At 35.3% G+C, this 20,160-nt stretch overlaps 1 protein-coding gene across 2 annotated transcripts in view; it reads right to left on the bottom strand.

Annotated features, from left to right (window-relative positions):
- The window catches only part of COL4A5 (collagen type IV alpha 5 chain), a gene marked incomplete at its 5' end in the record, with an annotated part of 191,069 nt that overhangs the window by 126,187 nt on the left and 44,722 nt on the right, over positions 1-20,160 (bottom strand). For both annotated transcript variants that reach the window (XM_084258283.1, XM_084258284.1), the window contains one exon: positions 4,953-5,012. In XM_084258283.1, the coding sequence (XP_084114409.1) occupies positions 4,953-5,012 (60 nt within the window). The remainder of the gene's footprint in view (positions 1-4,952; positions 5,013-20,160) is intronic.

Genomic DNA, 20,160 nt, shown 5'->3' with positions numbered 1-20,160 from the left:
TTATTTAAAGCAGTTTTATTCACAATTGCCAAAACTTAGAAGCAACAAACATGTTCTTCAGTAGTTAATGAATAAACTGTGGCACATTCGGACAATGGAATATTATTCAGTTCTCTAAAGAAATTAGCTATCAAGTCATGAAAAGACATGGAGAAAATTTAAATGCATATTATTCAGTGAAAGAAGTCAATCTGAAAAGTCTGCATACTATATAATTCCAACTGTTTGACATTCTGGAAAAAAACAAAATTATAGAGATAATTAAAAATAACCACTGGTTTCCAGGGATAAGGATGGAGGGAGATGAATAGGTGGAACACAGAGGATTTTAAAGCAGGGAAAATACTATAATAATATAATAATATAATAGTAGAGAACATTCATTGCACATTTATTCAAACTCACAGAATATATAACACCAGCAGTGAATTATTAAGTATAAACTATGTAATATTGATGAATTAATTATAGGTTCATCAATTTTAACAAATGACAATTACGAAGATGTTGATAGTCGGGGAGGTTTACATATGTATGCATGTGGGGGGACAGGGTATACATGGGAAATTTCTGTATCTTTCAGTTCTGCTGTGAATTTGAAACTGCTATAAAAAATAAAGACTTTTAATAAAAAAATTATTGAAGTAACCATAAGTATTTTAAAAGATTCCTGTTCCCCTTTATAATATCTTTCTCAACCCCACCCACCGTATGCAACAACTGGCTTGTTTTCTGTCACTATATATATTTTTTTTTAATTTTATAGAGGCATGTTTTATTATTTATATTTATTTATTTGTTTGTTTTTGTTTTGTTTATACATGCACTGGGTACAGTCAGAAGCACGGGAGGGTGAGAGAATTCACCAGAGCCAGAGCAGGGAGCAGAGCAGGCAGAAGGACCGAAGTACACTGCTGAGGGGAGCAGCGGGCCGCAGGAGAGGTCTGCGCGCCATGTGGGACCCTCCTCCGGTGGCCGGGGAGCAGCCGGGGATCGAACCGGTGCCGCAGAGGCTGCGGGCAGGTTCGCAACCCAGCGCTCAACCGCTGCGCCACTGGGGAGGCCCTTTCTGTCACTATATATTAATATTTTCTAGAATTTTGTACAAAAGGAACTACATTAGAATGTACTCTTTTTGTTTAACTCTTCACTCAGCATAATTATTTTGTTATTCAAACATGTTGTGTTGGGTAATGCCAGTTTATCTTTGTTGCTTATTACTCTTCCTTTGTATAAATACACCATAATTTGTTTATTCACTCACCTGTTAGTGGGAAGTTGAGTTGATTCCTGTTGTTGGCTATTACAAATAAATCTATCATGAACTAATGTACATGTTTTGCATAGTCATATTCTTTCATTTCTCATGAGTAAATGTCTAGGAATACACAGGATCACATGAAAAATTTATGTTTACCTTTGTAAGAAACTGCCAAATTGTTTTCCAAAGTTTTTGCATAATTTTGATTTGCAGGAATCTATGATAGTTCTAGTTGTTCCATATCCTCCCTTGTACATGGTAAGGTTATGTTTTAATATCTAGACATTCCAATTGGTTTGCAGTGGTATCTCATTATAATTTTATTATGTATTTTCCTAATAAGCAGTGTTGAGTATCTTTACATGTTCATTTGCCATCCACATATTTTTTAGTGGTGTCTTAAAATACTTGCCAATTTGTTTCTAAATTAATTTTAGTTGGGGATCTTTGTTTTTAGAGAGTTCAGTCTTGTATACTTTGCATATAAGACTTATATCAGATATGTGATTTGCAAAGATCTTTTATCTAGACTGTGGGTTGCCTTTACATTCTCTTAAATGTCTTTTAGAAAAAAAAAGTTTTTAATTTTAATGAAATATAGCAGTTTACTTTATGGATCAAATCTTTGGTGTCCTATTTAAGAAATATCTAACTCAAGGTCACAATAATTTCCTCCTATGTTTTGTTCTAAAAGATTTATAGATTTAGGTTTAATATTTAGATCTATAATCCATTTTGAGTTAATTTGTATATACAATGTGAGCTGTGAGTCAAAATCCATTTTTGTGCAAATGTACATCCAATTCTTCCAATATTATTTGTTAAAAAGAATATCATTTCTCCACTAAATTGCCTTAACAGTTCTGTGAAAAAAATTAATCACACATCTGTAAGTCTATTTATGGTCTCTCTATTCTGCTCCACTTATCTCTATGCCGTTCATTTTGCTATTAGCATACTATCATGTTTACTGTGTTTTATATTAAATTTTAGATTTGTATGCTATAAATCCACTAACTTTGTTCTTTTTTAAAGATTTATTTATTTATGCATACAAGAGCTGGGGCACAGGCCAGAGGTGCAGAGGGTGAGAGGATTCATCAGAGACAGAATGGGGAACAGAACAGGCAGACGGACGGAAATACACTGCTGAGGGGAGCAGCGGGCGAGTCAGGAGAGGTCTGCTGCGCCATTTGGGTTGCTCCTTGGCCGCCTGGGGATCGAACTCATGCTGTGGAGGCTGCAGACAGCTTCATAGGTTGCGTCTTAACTCCTTGCGCCACCGGGAGGCCCCCAACTTTGTTCTTTTCAAAATATGTTTTAACATTTCCATGTAAATTTTAGAATGAGCTCAATTTCTATTTTTAAAAGGCAAGGAGTTGCACTCAATCTATAGGTAAACTTGGGGAGAACCGACATCTTAATGACACTAAGTTTTCTAATCAGTGAACATGATATATATATATCTCCACTTATTCACTTCCCTTCCTATCTCTCAGCAATATTTATGTAGTTTTCATTGTACAGGACTGCACATTTTTGTTTTATCCCTATGTGTTGCAAATTTTTGACACTATGGCAAAATACTTTTTAAAATTCCAATTTCCCATTTCTAATTGTTAGAGTATAGAAATGTAACTGACTTTTGTTTATCAATCTTAGGTTACTTGCTTTATTCTCTGATTGCTCTAAACTCATCTATATGTTTTAGGAACATTTTAGTATTATCCAGAGAATTTCTACATTGGCAAATCATGTCACTTGCTAAAAAAAAAAAAGACTACAACATCTTCTTTCTTTCCAGTTCAGATGCTTTTCCTTTTCTTGTTCTTGTCTTAGTCTTACTACACTGGCAATTTTGAATAGAAGTGATGAGAGCAAGCATGTTCCCGATCTTAGGAGAAAGGAATTTAATTACTCTTTCTCCATTAGCTATAAGAATTTGCTAGATGCCCCTGAAATCAAGGAAATTCCTTCCATTCATAGTATGCTAAGAGTTCTTATCAAGAATGGATGTTGAATTTTGTTAAGTCATTTCTCTGTAGCTACTGAAATAATCACATGATGGTTTTATTTATGTTTTTCAAAAAGTTTAGTCTTTTAATATGGTGAATTACAATTTTTGATTTTTGAATACTAAACCAACCATGCATTCCTGGCATAAACTACATTTGGTAATAATGCATTATCTACTTTATATATCATTGGATCTTATTTGCTAAAATTTTATTAAGAATTTCTGCATCTATATTAATGAGGCATATTGAGCTGTAGTTTACTGTTTTTGTAATTTTGTCTATGTCTGGTTTGGGTATTAGGATATGCTCTTTTATAAAATTAGTGGGGCAACAGCAATTTTCCATCCATTATGACATTCTCAACCCTGTCATCTGACTTCTCAAGCCAGTGAAACTATGGTTTTTGTCTGGGTTCCAGCCATAGTTTGTTATTCAGACTGAAGGGTGTACTCACAAGAAAAGCCTCATAAATGTAGGTTTACCCAGTAATCCTACAAAGGTAGATGCCTCCTCTACTTTTTTTTTGCTTTGGGACACTCTCCTGTGCAATCATATAGCTGTTCTATTTTGTCTAGAGTATTTACTTCTTATCTTAAAAACAGTTAACCCACCAATAATCAGAAATTAATCTCTTCATCTTCTTACCACTATATAAAGCCCATTTACTCTAAAATTACTCCACTCAAACTAATGTTACTCAAATACGTGATTTGTATAACACTATTCAATTATTACTAATGGGTATTCCATTAGGAGGAAAGTGGGTTACATGATTAAACTGAGCTTGGAAATATAGCACTACAAAACAAGTAGATTTCTTTCCTCCAGGACTTTTAAACATTTTCCATAGGCTAGTATGCCTTTATATCCCTAAATGGAATACACTTTTGAGATATTTTTCCAAATTGTTTCATATATAATTATGAATATTCAGATTCATTAAAAAATATTTACTGAGTACAAGAGTAAAGACTAGAACATGATTCTTTTTCTCCTAGTACATCTCTCTTTAGCCCATAAATCACTATCCCTTTTATCTTATAATTTTAACATCAGTCTCTGATTCCTTATGTTTAGGTTGACACTATTTAATCTTCACCAATACATACTTCGTAATCATCATATATACATGATAGGGGTGCTGCTATTATATCAGGGGTATTGAGATAAAAATTTAGATTCAGCAGTCATTAATTTACATGGACTAGATAAAAGTACATGAAATTTCCTAACATGATATCCAGCACAGATCAGTAGTCGGATAAATGTTTGGTTCCCTCTTAAGTATTTTTCCCTCCTTTTGCCTGTTAGGCAGTATATTTCAGCAAGATTGATCAAATAAAGTCAAAATACATCCAGGAGCTTGTTTTACAGAGTCCAGGAGCTAAGTTTTTTTTGTTGTTAACTTTTAAAGGACAAATTAAAAAAATACAGGAAACCTTATATGATTCACAAAGGCTAAAATATTGACTATATGGTCTTTTACAGAATATGGGGCTGATCTCTGAGATACAGTTTAATCTCTATAGTTATTTAAAATAAGTACGGTAGAATTCATTTTAGTAACTTAAATGCTTCAGTAGAAGCCTTGTTGTTTATTTTTTAAAAAATATATGTTAAAAACATATTTTATTAGTTTTATTACGTTTGCAGAGGCCAATCTCAGCTCTTACCTTCTGTCCTTTTATGCTACTACAGTCACACTTAGTTCCTGGAGAACACCCATAGCAAGCCTGCAAGGAAGAGAAAGAGGGAGGAAAATCATTAAATATGAACATGAAAACCAGAGTCTGACTTACAGCTCAAATGAATTCAACAATCCAAACTTGTAAAACAAATATCAGGAAACTATCTGAAAGGATATGTACCAAATTGCAAATAATGATTGCCTCTGGGAAAGTTTCATCTTCTATTGTATACATTACTGATTGAATGTTTTACAATTAATCAATGTAATGTTTTCAATGTAATTTTTATAATTTTCAAGTAAAAAGTATCTTTTTTAAGAGACAGTAAAAATGAACAAGAAATTTATATGACTTCCTTATAGTAAATATGATTTGCCACTTGTTCAAGTTCTTAGGAACTTCATTTTTGCTCCCAACATGACTTGTAAGAAATTACTTCTCAATCTATATGAGCAATGACCTAGGCATTTATCCAAGAATGTCTGCCACTTGAAGCTGCTTTCTTCTTGAATTTCTGATGAATCACAGAGCATAAAATATATAACTCTATCTTTTACCACCTATCTTTACTCTCACTCTTATCACTAAGTAGCTCACTTCCTCACAGTCTGTATTTTACTACAAATGTTGCTTCCACAACCTAGGTGCTCTATATAGCTACTACTAACAATTCACTCACTCATCTTAGGAATTGAGGGCCAGAAGACAGAAAAATATCCTCCTCTAAAATCACAACCGATAGAACAAAAGATGATAGATGACTTCTGTCATCCAAACTAGCCTTTACACTGGCATGAATCTGCACTGCTTAGAAAAATAAAACAATTACTTTAACATATGTAGATAGTTCAGCATTTATGTACTATAAGGCTTCTCATCAAATAGAGAAATGTTTTATGTGATAAAAATAGGAAACTGGGTTCAACAATGTTAAGCCTTGGGAGCCTATTACTTAAAAAGTACCTTAGTCTTCTTACCAATCTTCCATTCTTTCCATACTCCAATCATCACCAGAGCACCTTTCCCAATCCTTATCAAAATACTGACCTTATCCTTCTACTCAGAACTTCTAACCCATTCAGCTGTAATCAGGAGCCACCCTCATGATAGGAACTCCTTTTCCATATTATAAGAGCAGCCAAGCATGGCTTGAGGTTGGGGGGTATCCCTTGCTCACATTGCAAAAGCTATTTTAGTAAAAGAAATGTTCTGACATCTTTAATTGAAAGTTTCCTATGCAGTAATTATTTATTAATACAATGATGATAGGTTACATACTCTGATTTAAGTACTATATGTCAACTATATTACATATTAAATAGACTTACTCAGATATATTCACTTATCGAACATGAATAGAATATTACAGTCTATAAAGCTTGTTAGGCACTAGGGAGATAAATAGGAATAAGACACAGCTCCTTCCAACATAAATAACTAATTCAAAAAATGCTTACTGATCATCTGTGATGTGCCAGTCACTTACATCATGTTAGGTACGGAATGAAATACAAAGACAATTAAGTCATTGCTTTATAATAGAAAGGATAATCTTATACACAAAAATTATTATACATTAAGTCAGGAACAGAGGTCAATTTTAAATACATAATACTTCTTTGTGCAAATGTAAATTCTAGATTACAATCTACAAACTTACAAATTTTAGAAGATACTGATTTACAGGATAAGACCTATCAAAAGCCATATTCACTGAATTAGATTGCATATATTATCAACACTCAATTACATGAATTAATGTTAGAATAAATGATAGTGATCATCTGAATTGATAATTAATAATAATTAGCATTAGACTTTGAAAAGTTTGCCTGCACTTTATATGTAAACATGTGCATAATATTTGGTGTTATAAATACAAGATGCTGTAACTTTCCAATTTCAGTTTTCATTAAGACATCTTCCTTCTTAAAATACAAATTAAGCTCCTGAGAATAGAAAGCAATAGTATAATAAAATTTCATTAATATGGACAAATTACTATACAAATTTTATTTATAATTGTATTTATACCACCTATTGAACAATAACCTCCAACTTTTAGCATAATTTATTAACAAAATCCTTAAATGTTTGTGTCATTTTGAAGTAATTTCATATTTTTCTTAAAAATTATTAACTTCATCTTTTTACACTTACCACTTAACATGAAGTTATACATTAGAGATATCATTACTTCAAACATTTAGTAATTACATAGAAATTTGTTTGAATTCGATTTAATATTGTAGTTTATATTCTATTTATTCCACCCAGGTTATTATAATGACTGTGGTACTCATAGTTTTAAAAAACGAGGGGGTAGGTCAATTGCATTACACAAACCAACCACTAGGTGCCACTTTCCATACAGTTATAGCAGTGGTGCCCAAAAGGAAATAGGCCCAATTTCACAATGGTTAATGGAACAATTTGTTTTACCAACTTATAAAATTTATTAGATGCCTACTAAGAACAAAACACAATGTAAAGGCTATGAGCTGTACAAAAAGATATGTTCACATGGTAACTGCTTTTACAAAACTTCCAATCCAGTTTGAAAAGAAAATGCTAGGTCCAAATAAATGGAAATAAAATTTAAACACAGTGGAGTAACACTATAGCAGACATTGGTAACAGAAAGAGCTCTAAGAAACAAGAAATTCCTTAAGAGTTTAAACTTCTGCAACTGAATTATTAAGAGACTCTGGATAAGTCATTCCCATGCTCTTGGATTCTCTTTTCTCTTGGATAAAATTACAGAGATAGAAAATATGATCCCTTTAGGTGGCTTCAGAATTTTATAGTCTGTGATTCACTACAATTTCCCAAGTGAAAATGAGTGACATAGTCAATAATTGCTATCAAAGTTAAAAACAGAGTTACCTTTAGCCTGGGAGAGTTCATAAAGCTTCTGTGTAGAGCTAAATAACTCAATTTCAGTTTTGAAAGATAGGCAGAAAGATATCTATAGGAAAACATAGCCACACTAAGCACTAAGATTAAAATACATTTTTGTAGGCAGAATCAGATAAAACAAACACTGAATACCTCACTCTAAAAAAGACTTCTCAAATTTATTTGAAAATAGTACAATAGCAGATAAGGCTGAAATAAAATTTTTGCAAATCACGGAAAATTATTTAATTCTAAAAGTCACTTAAGTCTACTAAAACAAGAAACTGATACAATAGCAATGTTTTATTTTGCATAAGTAATGAAATAAAAAGATTTTTATTCATATAGTAAAACATATCCTAAGACCACAATAATTAAAACTGTATGGTACTGCCCAAAGAATACAGTCAATGAGCCAAAATAGACAAGGCAGATGTAGACATGCACACACACATGCAGACATTTGCATGCACCTGTGTGCATGCATGCACGCATACACACATGCACACATACACACACACACCCTACTAACCATATAAAGAAAGTTGGCATATGAAATAGATGTGAAAATAATAAAAACAGTGTTAGGACAAATATAGAAAATGTAGAAAATAACACATTTAGATCTCAGGCTTCTATAATCAGGAAAATGTCAAATATGAAACTCAAAGGTACAAATAAAAGCAAGCTATACATTAATATCATTTAAAGAATGTCATAAAAATTCAGGTATTAGGGTCCCATCCTACAGAATCAGTCTTATTAAGCTTGAATTTAGCTATTAGAATTTGAGAGCTTTATAAATACCTCTAGATGATTCTGATTCAGGCATATCAAGATATGTACTATAAAATAACAACATATTAATGTTATTGTGACCTTTGGGTACATTCCTACTAGTAGAATTTCTGGGCCATATGGTAGCTCCATTTTTAGTAGTTTTAGGGTCCTCCACATAGCTTTCCATAGTGGTTGGACCACATTGCATTCCCACCAGCAGTGTAAGAGAGTTCCTTTTTCTCTGCATCCTCACCAGTATTTGTTATTGCCAGTTTTTTTTTTTTAATATGGGCCATTCTCACAGGTGTGAAGAGGTATCTCATTGCAGTTTTGATTTGCATTTCCCTCATTATAAGTGATATTGAATATTTTTTCATATACCTGTTGGCCATCTGCATTTCCTCTTTGTTTATTGCAGCACTATTTAGAATAGCTAAGAAAAGTATGGAAACAACCTAAATGCCCCAAAACAGATGACTGCATCAAGAAGATGTTGTATATATACATGATGGAATAACATTCAGCAAACAAAAAAGACAAGCTCATGCCATTTGCAGCAATATGGATGGAGCTAGAAGGGATTATGTTCAGTGAAATAAGTTAGAAGTAATAAGAAAAATATCACATGGTTTCACTTATAGGAGGAATATGGGGAAACCAAACAAGGGATCAGGAAAAAAAAGGGACAAAACTAGAAGGCAAACTGAATATCAGAGACATTCAGCAGAGGAAGGGGGCAGGGGGATCAAAACAGTGAATGGAAGAGCACAAGAGACTATTGTGATGGTTCACAGGTATCTTGGAAGTGGTAATTTTATGGGAACTACACCTGAAATCAAACTTGTACAAAAATGAACAATTATGTAAAAATATATAAATAAGTCAAAATAAATAAAATAAGAGCATAGAGAAAGAAAAATATTCTAATAATGTGACCAGTTAGGTATGGAGACTGACATGCTACTTATAAAAATTAAAAATAGGGGCTTCTCTGCTGGCACAAGGGGTTAAGACGCAGCACTAAGAAGCTATCTGCAGCTACTGTATCACAAGTTTGATCCCCGGCCAGAGAGATGACCCACATGGCACAGCAGACCTCTCCTGACTCACCTGCTGCTCCCCTCAGGAGTGTATTTCAGTAAGTTCACTCTGTCTCTGGGTGAATTTTAAGTACTTAAGGTCCTTGTAATTACATAGAAAACAAGTACAGTATTGGTTACATTAGACTTTGATAAGTATGCAGATAGAAATTCTAATTCCTAGGGTAAACCTTACAAGAATGTAAGTGAGTTATTAATTCCAAACTAGCTGATGGAAAATACTCAATAAATCCAAAAGAAAACAAAAGATAGAGAGACAGAAGGCACTATTTTAGAAAAGACAAGGCAAATAAAATAAATATATCAGTAATTGTATTTGAGAAGTTAAGTATAAGATGACAGAGCATTAGCAAATAATCCAACAAATCTGGATTTATAAGAGACAACTAGCACGGACTCTTTAAAAAGTCATTGCCATAAATGGGAGAGATGATTTTGTGAATGAGAGATTGAAGACCACTGTGGACTATCTTCCAGCAAAATGATTATAACTGAAATTTAGAAAAAATAAATTATGTCTCTAGATAATGTCCTAAAAATTTATAGCAAATGAAGAAACAGTTATTCAACAAAATTTACTGAATTTCAGTATGAGCAGCAAAAGTCTATGGCATTTTAACCATATTCACTCCCTTCCTTTCTTTCTTTCTCCCCCGTTCAGCTTGACAAAAGCTCCATACAAGGGAGGAACAGACATAAACTCACAGCTCCTTCTTCCTCCCAGTTGAACACTACAATATCTTACAGGAGGTATATGTAATTAGCATTTCTCAATCCCCCTCCGTGCCCAGTTCCACGTTGTAGATGCTATATTCCAAGCAATAGTGGCTCAAATTTCTGAGGATCTTTTTTTTTTTTTAAAGAATTATTTATTCATACATACAAGAACCGGGATACAGGTCAGATGTGTGGGAGGGTGAGAGAATTCACTAGAGACAGAGCAGGGAACAGAACAGGCAGACCAAGTGAAATACACTTCTGAGGGGAGCAGCGGGGGAGACAGGAGAGGTCTGCCAGGCCATGTGGGACCCTCACCGGCCGGCTGGGCTCGAACCCGAGCTGCAGAGGCTGCGGACAGCTTCACAGCGCTGTGCTCAAGCTCCTGTGCCACCAGGGGAAGCTCCAATTTCTGAGGATCTTGTCCTCCACACTACACCAACTCATAAGACAAAGAAAAACATCTTGAGAGCAGCAAGAGAAATGTGACTATTCCTCCACCAGGGAATCCAAAAAAGATTAGCAGATGACTTCTCAGAAGAAATGGAGCCCAGAATGCAGTGAGATAGTTTATTAAAAGGTGTTCAAAGATTAAAATTTGTCCACCAAGAATTTTATACCAAGTCAAACTATCTTTGAAACATGAAGTTTAAATAAAGATATCTGTGGATTAAAAAAAAAAAAAACAATAAGTATGACAACCCAGAGGAAAAAATAAAAAGAACCAGAAATTTCAAATAAGAAGCCAAATAAAACTATAAATTTCTTATTCTCCTTGTATCTCTCAGCTTCTTTAAAAGCAGTAAAATTATAAACCATTTTAATTATAACAATGAGTTTTTGATTTTGTAATATATATAATTTGTATAATAATAATAGCACAAAAAAAAAGAGTGAATAGAGAGCGCCATAGAAATAATAGTTCTTTATCTCACAAGAATCAAGATGCTATAAATTTAAAGTAGATTCTGGTAAGTTACTATGTGTACATAAGCTCAAAGACAACCACTAGGAAAGAAAATATAATGTTTTCAGAACATTATGCTAAGTGAAAGGAGTCAGACACAACATATGTTACATGATTCTATTTATATGAAATCTTCAAAACAGATAAAGTTACAGAGACAGCAACTAGATTAGTGATTGCCTAAAGCTAGGGAGTTCAGGGGTAATGGTTAAGTGAGAAGTACGGGATATGGGTTTCTTTTTGGTTTGGTAAAAATATTCTAAAATTGATTTGGTGATAGTTGTACAACTCTATCCTAAAAATGATTGAACTGTGAACTTTATATGGGTAAACTATTATATGTAAATTTTATCTTAATGTAGTTGTTAAAAAAATCATTGTCATGAAATAAATTGTCAGAAAACCATGCTGTTAAGAACTGTGAAGGGTCTGAGATTTTTTTTTTCCTCTATGTACACTACCAAGTTAGCCTGACACAGTTCCATGGATACTGAAGGAAAATACAAGATAATTTTTCATCAGAGAGAACAAACAGTTCATTATAGCAACAGACTGGACTCTGAGAAGCCATTTCCCACAGGGTGATATGAAGAGAAGGTAATACCTTCAACACACTGCACATTATTGGTAAAGGTGAGAAACTTAATGTTTAGGGAATGTACATATTTTGAAGAGAGAGTACGGTTGCTTGATCTTTGTCCCAAGATTTCATCTTTATTATCTTGGATGGTAAACAACCCTGGCTTTTACTCCAAAGGGAAATACTATCTCTATTTTCCAAGTTATAAGCTATTCAAATATCCTTTAAAGGACAGTACCTAACAAAGCTAGTTCCTTTCCTCTCAAGATATACTGAGACATGGAAGATAAAGGAAAAACTCTGCCAACACATTCCAGATTTTTGAAAATTTAAGAAAATAAATGTGTCACATGAAGAGCTATGAAAGATTTTTTAGGACCATCATAGATATCTGGTTATGAACTGAATATCACATGATACTTTAAAGTTAATTAATTTTTAAAGTGTGAAATTGATGTGTTTATTTAATGTAATGTCCCTCTCCTTTGATGAGGCATGATGCATGCTGAGGTATTTAGGCATAGAACATGTCATGATGTCTGAAAATCATTTGCAAGTGCCTTACCAAAAAAAAAAAAACTTTACACACATACATGTACAGATACTTACATAATCATTAAACCATTAAACACAAGCGCATGCAGACATACGACACAGTAAGAGATGAAAAAATATATAAGGCAAAACAGAAAAATACTAACAGTATTGAATCTAGAGGAAAAATATACTAGTATTCATTATACCTTCTTTCAATTTTTTTAAAAATTTGTTATTAAAACGGTAAGAAGGGATCAGGAAAAATAATTATAATAAATTAAAAAACAAAATTAACAGGCAACTATTAATCAGAGCACTCTGCAGGGGAGGGAGATGGAGAGGGATCAAAACAGGGGAGGGAAGAAAAAAAGGGACTATGATGATAGTGCACAAGTGAATTGGTGGTGAGAATTTTACGGGGACTACATATGAGAGAGAAAGCATGCTATGTACAAAAAGGAAGAATGATTTTGCAACATATTTGCTATTTATCAGAGACATCAAAAACATAAGGTTATTCAAAACTGTTGAAGTAAAAGATGAAAAGGTTATAACAAATAGATAATAAATATCAATAAATAAAATCGGTATAGCTATATTAATTTCAAGCAATACAGACTTCAAGTCAAAAGGAATTACACAGTAAAAGAGGGTCACTTCAGAGTGACAAAAGGTTTGGTTCTTAAGAAATACACTAAATGAACATGGCGGAGAGGAGACGCTGCGAGTAAGATCTCCCATTAAAAAAAGTTAATAGGGAGGAAAAGCGGCAGGTCCCAGTGAGAACTGGGACAGGGAAGATAAACGGGTGACTCCAGCAAACAACCCGAAGAAGAAAGTGGCCATAAAAGAGGACTAGAAGGGAAGAAAGCGCAGAACCCTGCTCTCCTCCCACACCCACAGAGTCGGCACTCTCCGACCGGCAGAGAGGAGGAAAACAACAAACCAAAACGACCAACAAGAACAAACTATGCAGCAAGCTGGACTGTGAGTGGAAAGGAACTATTGCAGCCACCACACCCCGTGAACGGGAGCTGTGGAGAACCCTGCAGGATTCCCCACAGCAGTGAGCGAACGGCTCCAGGGGCCATTAGAGAACAACAAAGACTCTGGAGACCCGCACACAGCCCCAGGCCAGCCGGTAAGCTTGCGCAGAAAACTCGGATCTGACCACCGCTGCCCATGTCCCCGCGCCTGCTACCTAGGCTTGCAGGGAGACGCGCAGAGGCCCTCACTGGGGTGAAAGTCCCTCACTGAGTAAGCAGGAACCAGGCGCCCAGGCACGGGAGCAGGGTGCAAAAGGCGCCATTCCCGCGCCACTGAACTGGGCTACAGCCCGCGTCCTGGACCTGAGGGCTTTGGAACTGAGACCCGGGGCATGAAATTCGGGATGTGGGTTCTCCACGAAGGTGGGGCACAAGGCAGACACAGCACCCCAAAGCCGTTGAGGTTTACCCTACCATTCCCGCTCTGTTCCCTGTCCCACGGGGTGGGGGGAGGCGAAAAACAGCCCCCCAAGGACAATAGGAGAGATGCTGGCGCCACCTAGTGACCAGGAAAAAAAAGTCACTAACACCCCATAGAACAGGGAAATTTCTTAAGACTGCTTGAAAAGGGCAGAAGGCTCCTGGAGGAGACAGTGGCCAGCTGGGAAGTTAGCCCACGCCAGGCCCCTTCCGACCAGCAGTCTGAACCCACAGAGGGAACAGGCACCCACGGCCGGGGGAGACCGGGCGCGCAGAAGAGTGTGCCTGAGACCGGAAGCGCAGGGACTGAGTCCCGCGTTGCCATTTTAGAACAGGGACATTTCTTCAGTAAAGACTGCCTGAAACCAGCAGAAAGCTCCCTCAGAAGCCAGAGATGGCTCATAGAGGAGCCAGAGGGGAGCAGAGAAGTTCACCCAAGATGCCGGCCAGTCCGAGCAACACAGTGTCCCAATGCATACGACAAATTAGAAAACAGACAGTAGGGAGTAGAAGAACCACACGCAACCTAACAACTCCTCAGGAAAAAAGCACACCACAAAAAGAAAACCACCCTCCAGATTACAACGACAGTAACTTGGAAGAACTTCTGAGACTTCCAGAAAGAGAATTTAAAATTGCTGTGATTAAAAAACTGACAGAAGTCATAAAGGAAAACAATGATATGAGAAAAAATAATCAACGATCAGAAGAATGAAATTGAATCCTTAAAGAGGGAAGCAAAAGAAATGCAAGAGATCAAGGAATTAATGGAGGAACTAAAGAACTCTGGGAAAAGCAATGAAAGCAGAATAGATGAAATGGAAGAACGAATAAGTACTCTTGAAGACACAGAAATAAAAAGAACCAAAACAGAAAAGGAAAGAGAAGTACGAAGGAAAAAGAACGAAGAAAGACTTCGGGAACTATCTGACTCCATGAGGAAAGGAAATATAAGAGTTATAGGAATTCCAGAAGGAGAGGAGAGAGATGTAGGAACAGAGAAAATATTCCAGGAGATAATTGAAGAGAACATCCCAAATGTGAAGAAGGAGCTGAAAATTGATATATAAGAAACAAGAAGAACACCAAACTTCCACGACGAAAGGAAAAATACAGCAAGACACATAATAGTAAAGCTCCCAAGAATCCAGGACAAGGAAAAAATAATGAAGCTGACAAGAGGGAAGAAACAAATAATATTCAAAGGAAAACCAATCAGGCTGACATCAGACTTCTCTGAAGAAACACTACGGGCAAGGAGAGAGTGGAAGGACATAGTCAACAGACTCCAAGAAAACAGATGTCAACCAAGAATACTCTATCCCGCAAAGCTTTCCTTCCTCTATGAAGAAAGAATAAGGACCTTCCCAGACAAACAGACACTATGGAACTTCATTACCAATAAACCCCCACTCCAAAAAATACTACAAGGAATCCTAAAGCCAGAACCTCAGAGGGACGAATAACAACGAAAGAAGGCAAGGAAAAAAAAAGAAATTAAAAGAATAAATAAAATCAAAGGAAAGACAAACACAATGGCAAATAGAGATGCTAACATATCAATATTAACCCTAAATGTAAATGGACTAAACTCTTCAATAAAAAGACACAGAGTTGCAGCCTGGATTAAGAAACAAAACCCAACCTTTTGCTGTTTCCAGGAAACACATTTAGCTACAAAAGATAAAAATAGACTCAAAGTTAAAGGATGGAAAACTATCCTACAAGCAAATGGACCAAAAAAGAAAGCAGGAACAGCTATACTTATATCAGATAAAACAGATTTCAAACTCAAAAAAATAAAAAGGGATCCCAACGGTCACTACATTATGATCAAAGGGACAATTCTTCAAGAAGAAATAACACTAATTAACATATACTCACCAAATGAAGGAGCACCAAAATATATCAGACAACTGTTGTCATCTCTGAAAACAGACATCAGAGAAAACACATATGTAGTGGGAGACTTCAACACACCACTATCAACAATGGATAGATCAACAAGACAAAAAATAAGTAAAGAAACTAAAGCTCTAAATAAGGACCTAGAGCATTTGGGCTTAACAGATATCTATAGAACACTAAACCCCCCAAAAACGGAGTACACATTTTTCTCAAGCGCACACGGATCATTCTCCAGGATCGATCACATACTGGGGCACAAGACAAACATCAACAGATACACCAAGATTGAAATCACACCAACCATCTTTTCTGACCATGAAGGCATCAAGCTAGAAATAAATCATAAAAAGAAGGCAAGGAACTTTCCTACCTCATGGAGACTAAAAACCACACTACTGGAAGACCACTGGACTAGTGAGGAGATCAAAGAGGAAATTAAAAAATTCTTTGAATTGAATGACAAGGAGGACACCAATATCCTAAATGTATGGGACGCAGCAAAAGCAGTAATAAGAGGAAAATATATAGCAATAGAAGCTCACATCAAGAAACAAGAAAGAACTCAAAGAAATAACCTAATCTCGAAGCTCAGAGATCTAGAAAAAGAACAACAAAAAAAACCCAAAACCAGTAGAAGAAAAGAAATAATAAAAACCAAAGCAGAAATAAATGAAATTGAAACTAAAAAAACAGTCCAAAAGATTAATGAAACCAAGAGCTGGTTCTTCGAAAAAATCGATAAAATAGACAAACCCCTAGCCAGGCTCACAAAGGAAAAAAGGGAGAAAGCGCAAATAAACAGGATCAGAAATGAAAGAGGAGAAATCACAACGGACACAGCAGAAATAAAAAGAATAATCAGTAACTACTATGAAGAGTTGTATGGAAACAAGTTCAACAATCTAGAGGAGATGGACAAATTCCTACAACTCTACAATCACCCAAAGTTAGATAAAGAAGAAATAGAACACCTAAACAGACCAATTACAAGCAGCGAAATTGAAATGGTAATCAAAAACCTCCCCAAAAACAAAAGCCCAGGACCTGATGGATTTACAAATGAATTCTACCAAACATTCAGAGATGAATTGGTGCCTATCCTTTACAAACTCTTCCAAAAAATTGAGAAGGAAGAGACAATACCAAACACGTTCTATGAAGCCAACATTACACTAATACCAAAACCGAATAAGGATAACACAAAAAAGGAAAACTACAGGCCAATCTCCCTAATGAACACTGATGCAAAAATCCTCAACAAAATTTTAGCTATCAGAATCCAACAATGTATCCATAAGATAATTCACCACGACCAAGTAGGATTCATTCCAGGGACACAAAGATGGTTTAACATCCGAAAATCAATCAACGTTATCCAACACATCAACAAAAAGAAATATAAAAACCATATGATAATATCAATAGATGCTGAGAAAGCTTTCGACAAAGTGCAACACCCATTCATGATAAAAGCCCTTGAAATTCTTGGGATACAAGGAACATACCTCAACATCATAAAGGCCATCTATGACAAGCCAACAGCCAGTATCATTCTCAATGGTGAAAAGCTGAAAGCAATTCCATTAAGATCTGGAACAAGACAAGGATGTCCACTCTCACCACTGCTTTTCAATATAATACTGGAAGTCCTAACCAGAGCAATAAGACAAGAGAAAGACATCCAAGGAATCCAAATAGGAAAAGAAGAAGTCAAACTATCACTATTTGCAGATGATATGATAATATACATAGAGAACCCCAAAAACTCCACAGAAAAACTAATTCAACTCATCAATCAGTTCAGTAAAGTGGCAGGATACAAAATCAACACACAAAAGTCAGTAGCCTTCCTATACACAAACAATAAATCTGAAGAAGAAGAAATCAAAAAAAAACATCCCTTTTATTATTGAAACAAAAAAAATCAAATATTTGGGAATAAATCTAACAAAAGAGGTAAAGGACCTTTACAAAGAAAACTATAAAACACTGTTAAAAGAAATAGAGGAAGACACAAAGAAATGGAAAGACATCCCCTGCTCATGGATTGGAAGAATAAACATTATTAAAATGGCCATCCTACCAAAAGCAATATGCAGATTCAATGCTATTCCAATCAAAATTTCAATGTCATTCTTCAAAAAATAGAACAATTATTGATGAAATTCATATGGAATCACAAAAAACCCCGAATTGCCAAAGCTCTCCTGAAAAAGAAAGAAGGGAATGGAGGCATCACACTCCCAGACTTCCAACTATACTACAAAGCCATAATCATCAAAACTGCATGGTATTGGAACAAGAACAGACATACAGACCAATGGAATCGAATAGAAAATCCAGAAATAAACCCACAGATTTATTGTCAACTAATCTTTGACAAAGGAGCAAAGACTATGCATTGGAGCAAAGAAAGTTTGTTCAATAAATGGTGCTGGGAAAACTGGGTTGCTACATGCAAAAGAATGAAGCTTGACCACTACCTCACACCATACACAAAAATCAACTCAAAATGGATTAAAGAACTAGACATAAGACCTGAAACCATAAAATATATAGAAGGAAATATAGGCGAAACACTACGTGATTTGCACATCAAAGACATCTTTACAGATACATCACCCAAAGCAGTGATAGTGAAGGCAAAGATAAACAGCTGGGACTGCATCAAATTAAAGAGCTTCTGCACAGCAAAAGAGACAATAACAAAAACAAAGAGAAACCCCACTGACTGGGAGAACATTTTTGCACCCAACACTAATGATAAAGGACTGATCACAAAAATCTGCAAAGAGCTGATGAGACACAACAACAACAAAGAAAATAACCCAGTCAAAAAACAGGCAGAAGAGCTAAAAAGAAACTTCTCTGAAGAGGAAATGCAAATAGCCAACAGGCATATGAAAAAATGTTCAACATCACTTGTCATCAGGGAAATGCAAATCAAAACTACCATGAGATACCATCTTACACCAGTGAGAATGGCACATATTAAAAAAAAACTAGCAACAACAAATGTTGGCGAGGTTGTGGAGTAAAAGGAACTCTCCTGCACTGTTGGTGGGATTGCAAACTGGTCCAACCACTATGGAGAGCTGTGTGGAGATTTCTGGACCTACTAAACATAGAGCTTCCATATGATCCAGCAATTCCACTCCTAGGTATTTACCCAAAGGACACAGAAACATCAATTCCAAAGAGCACCTGCACACCTATGTTTATAGCAGCACTGTTTACAATAGCTAAGCTTTGGAAACAGCCCAAATGATGACTGGATCAAGAAGATGTGGTACATATATACCATGGAATATTACTCTGCATTCAAAAAAGATAAACACATGCAGTTTGCAGCAACATGGATGGCACTGGAAGGGATCATGCTCAGTGAAATAAGCCAAAAAGAAAAAGAAAAATACCGGATGGTGTCACTCATAGCAGGAATCTAGAAAACTTAAATAAGGGACCAGGAAAATGAATAACTATAAGAAAGTGAAAATCAAAATCAACAAAAAACTATGAACCAGAGATACTTTTTGGGGGGTAGGGGGTGGGAGGGGAGGGATTGGTGTCAGAATGGGGGGGTTGCAATTGTATGGGGAATATAAAAATAAAATTTATTATAAGAACATAAAATAAATAAATAAATACTTAAAATTAAAAAAAAAAGGAAATACACTAAATGAAACTTAAGATTAGTCTAAACATATCTCTAAGGATAGAATTCATATTGAACATGATCTCTGACAACAATGCAATTAAGTTGGAACAAATAATTTAAATCTAATCAAACACCTCCAGGAAACAGAAGAGGAGAGACAAAGCTAACATAACCTGGATACTAACCTGAATAGGACTGAGTGTGAAAGGAAGTCGCAAGTCAATCTTACCAGTGAATACAGATGCAAAAATTCTAAATAAAATATGACAAAGTTGAATTTAACCTAGGCCTTAGCCATTATTGAAAAAAAAGAAAAGGTTTGGAAAGAAGAAACAAAAATGTCACTCACAGATAGTATGATTACATTAACAGGAAATTCAAGGAACAGAGAAAATAGAATACAGACATATTCATAAATTAAAATGAATAAAGATTAGCAAAGTTACTGGGTACATACCCAAAATATGAAAGTGAAGTAATTTTTTTCATTTTTTTTCATGGGGATACATTAGTATCCCCAACATAGTCTCCCAGGAAAAAAAGAGAACTAGATATGATGGAGCTTTTGGGGAAAAGTACAAG

Source organism: Talpa europaea, assembly GCF_964194135.1.
Source record: "Talpa europaea genome assembly, chromosome: X".
Taxonomy (NCBI): Eukaryota; Metazoa; Chordata; class Mammalia; order Eulipotyphla; family Talpidae; genus Talpa; species Talpa europaea.
The sequence above is the reverse complement of the archived record's forward strand: the minus strand, read 5'-3'. Positions and strand labels throughout refer to the sequence as shown.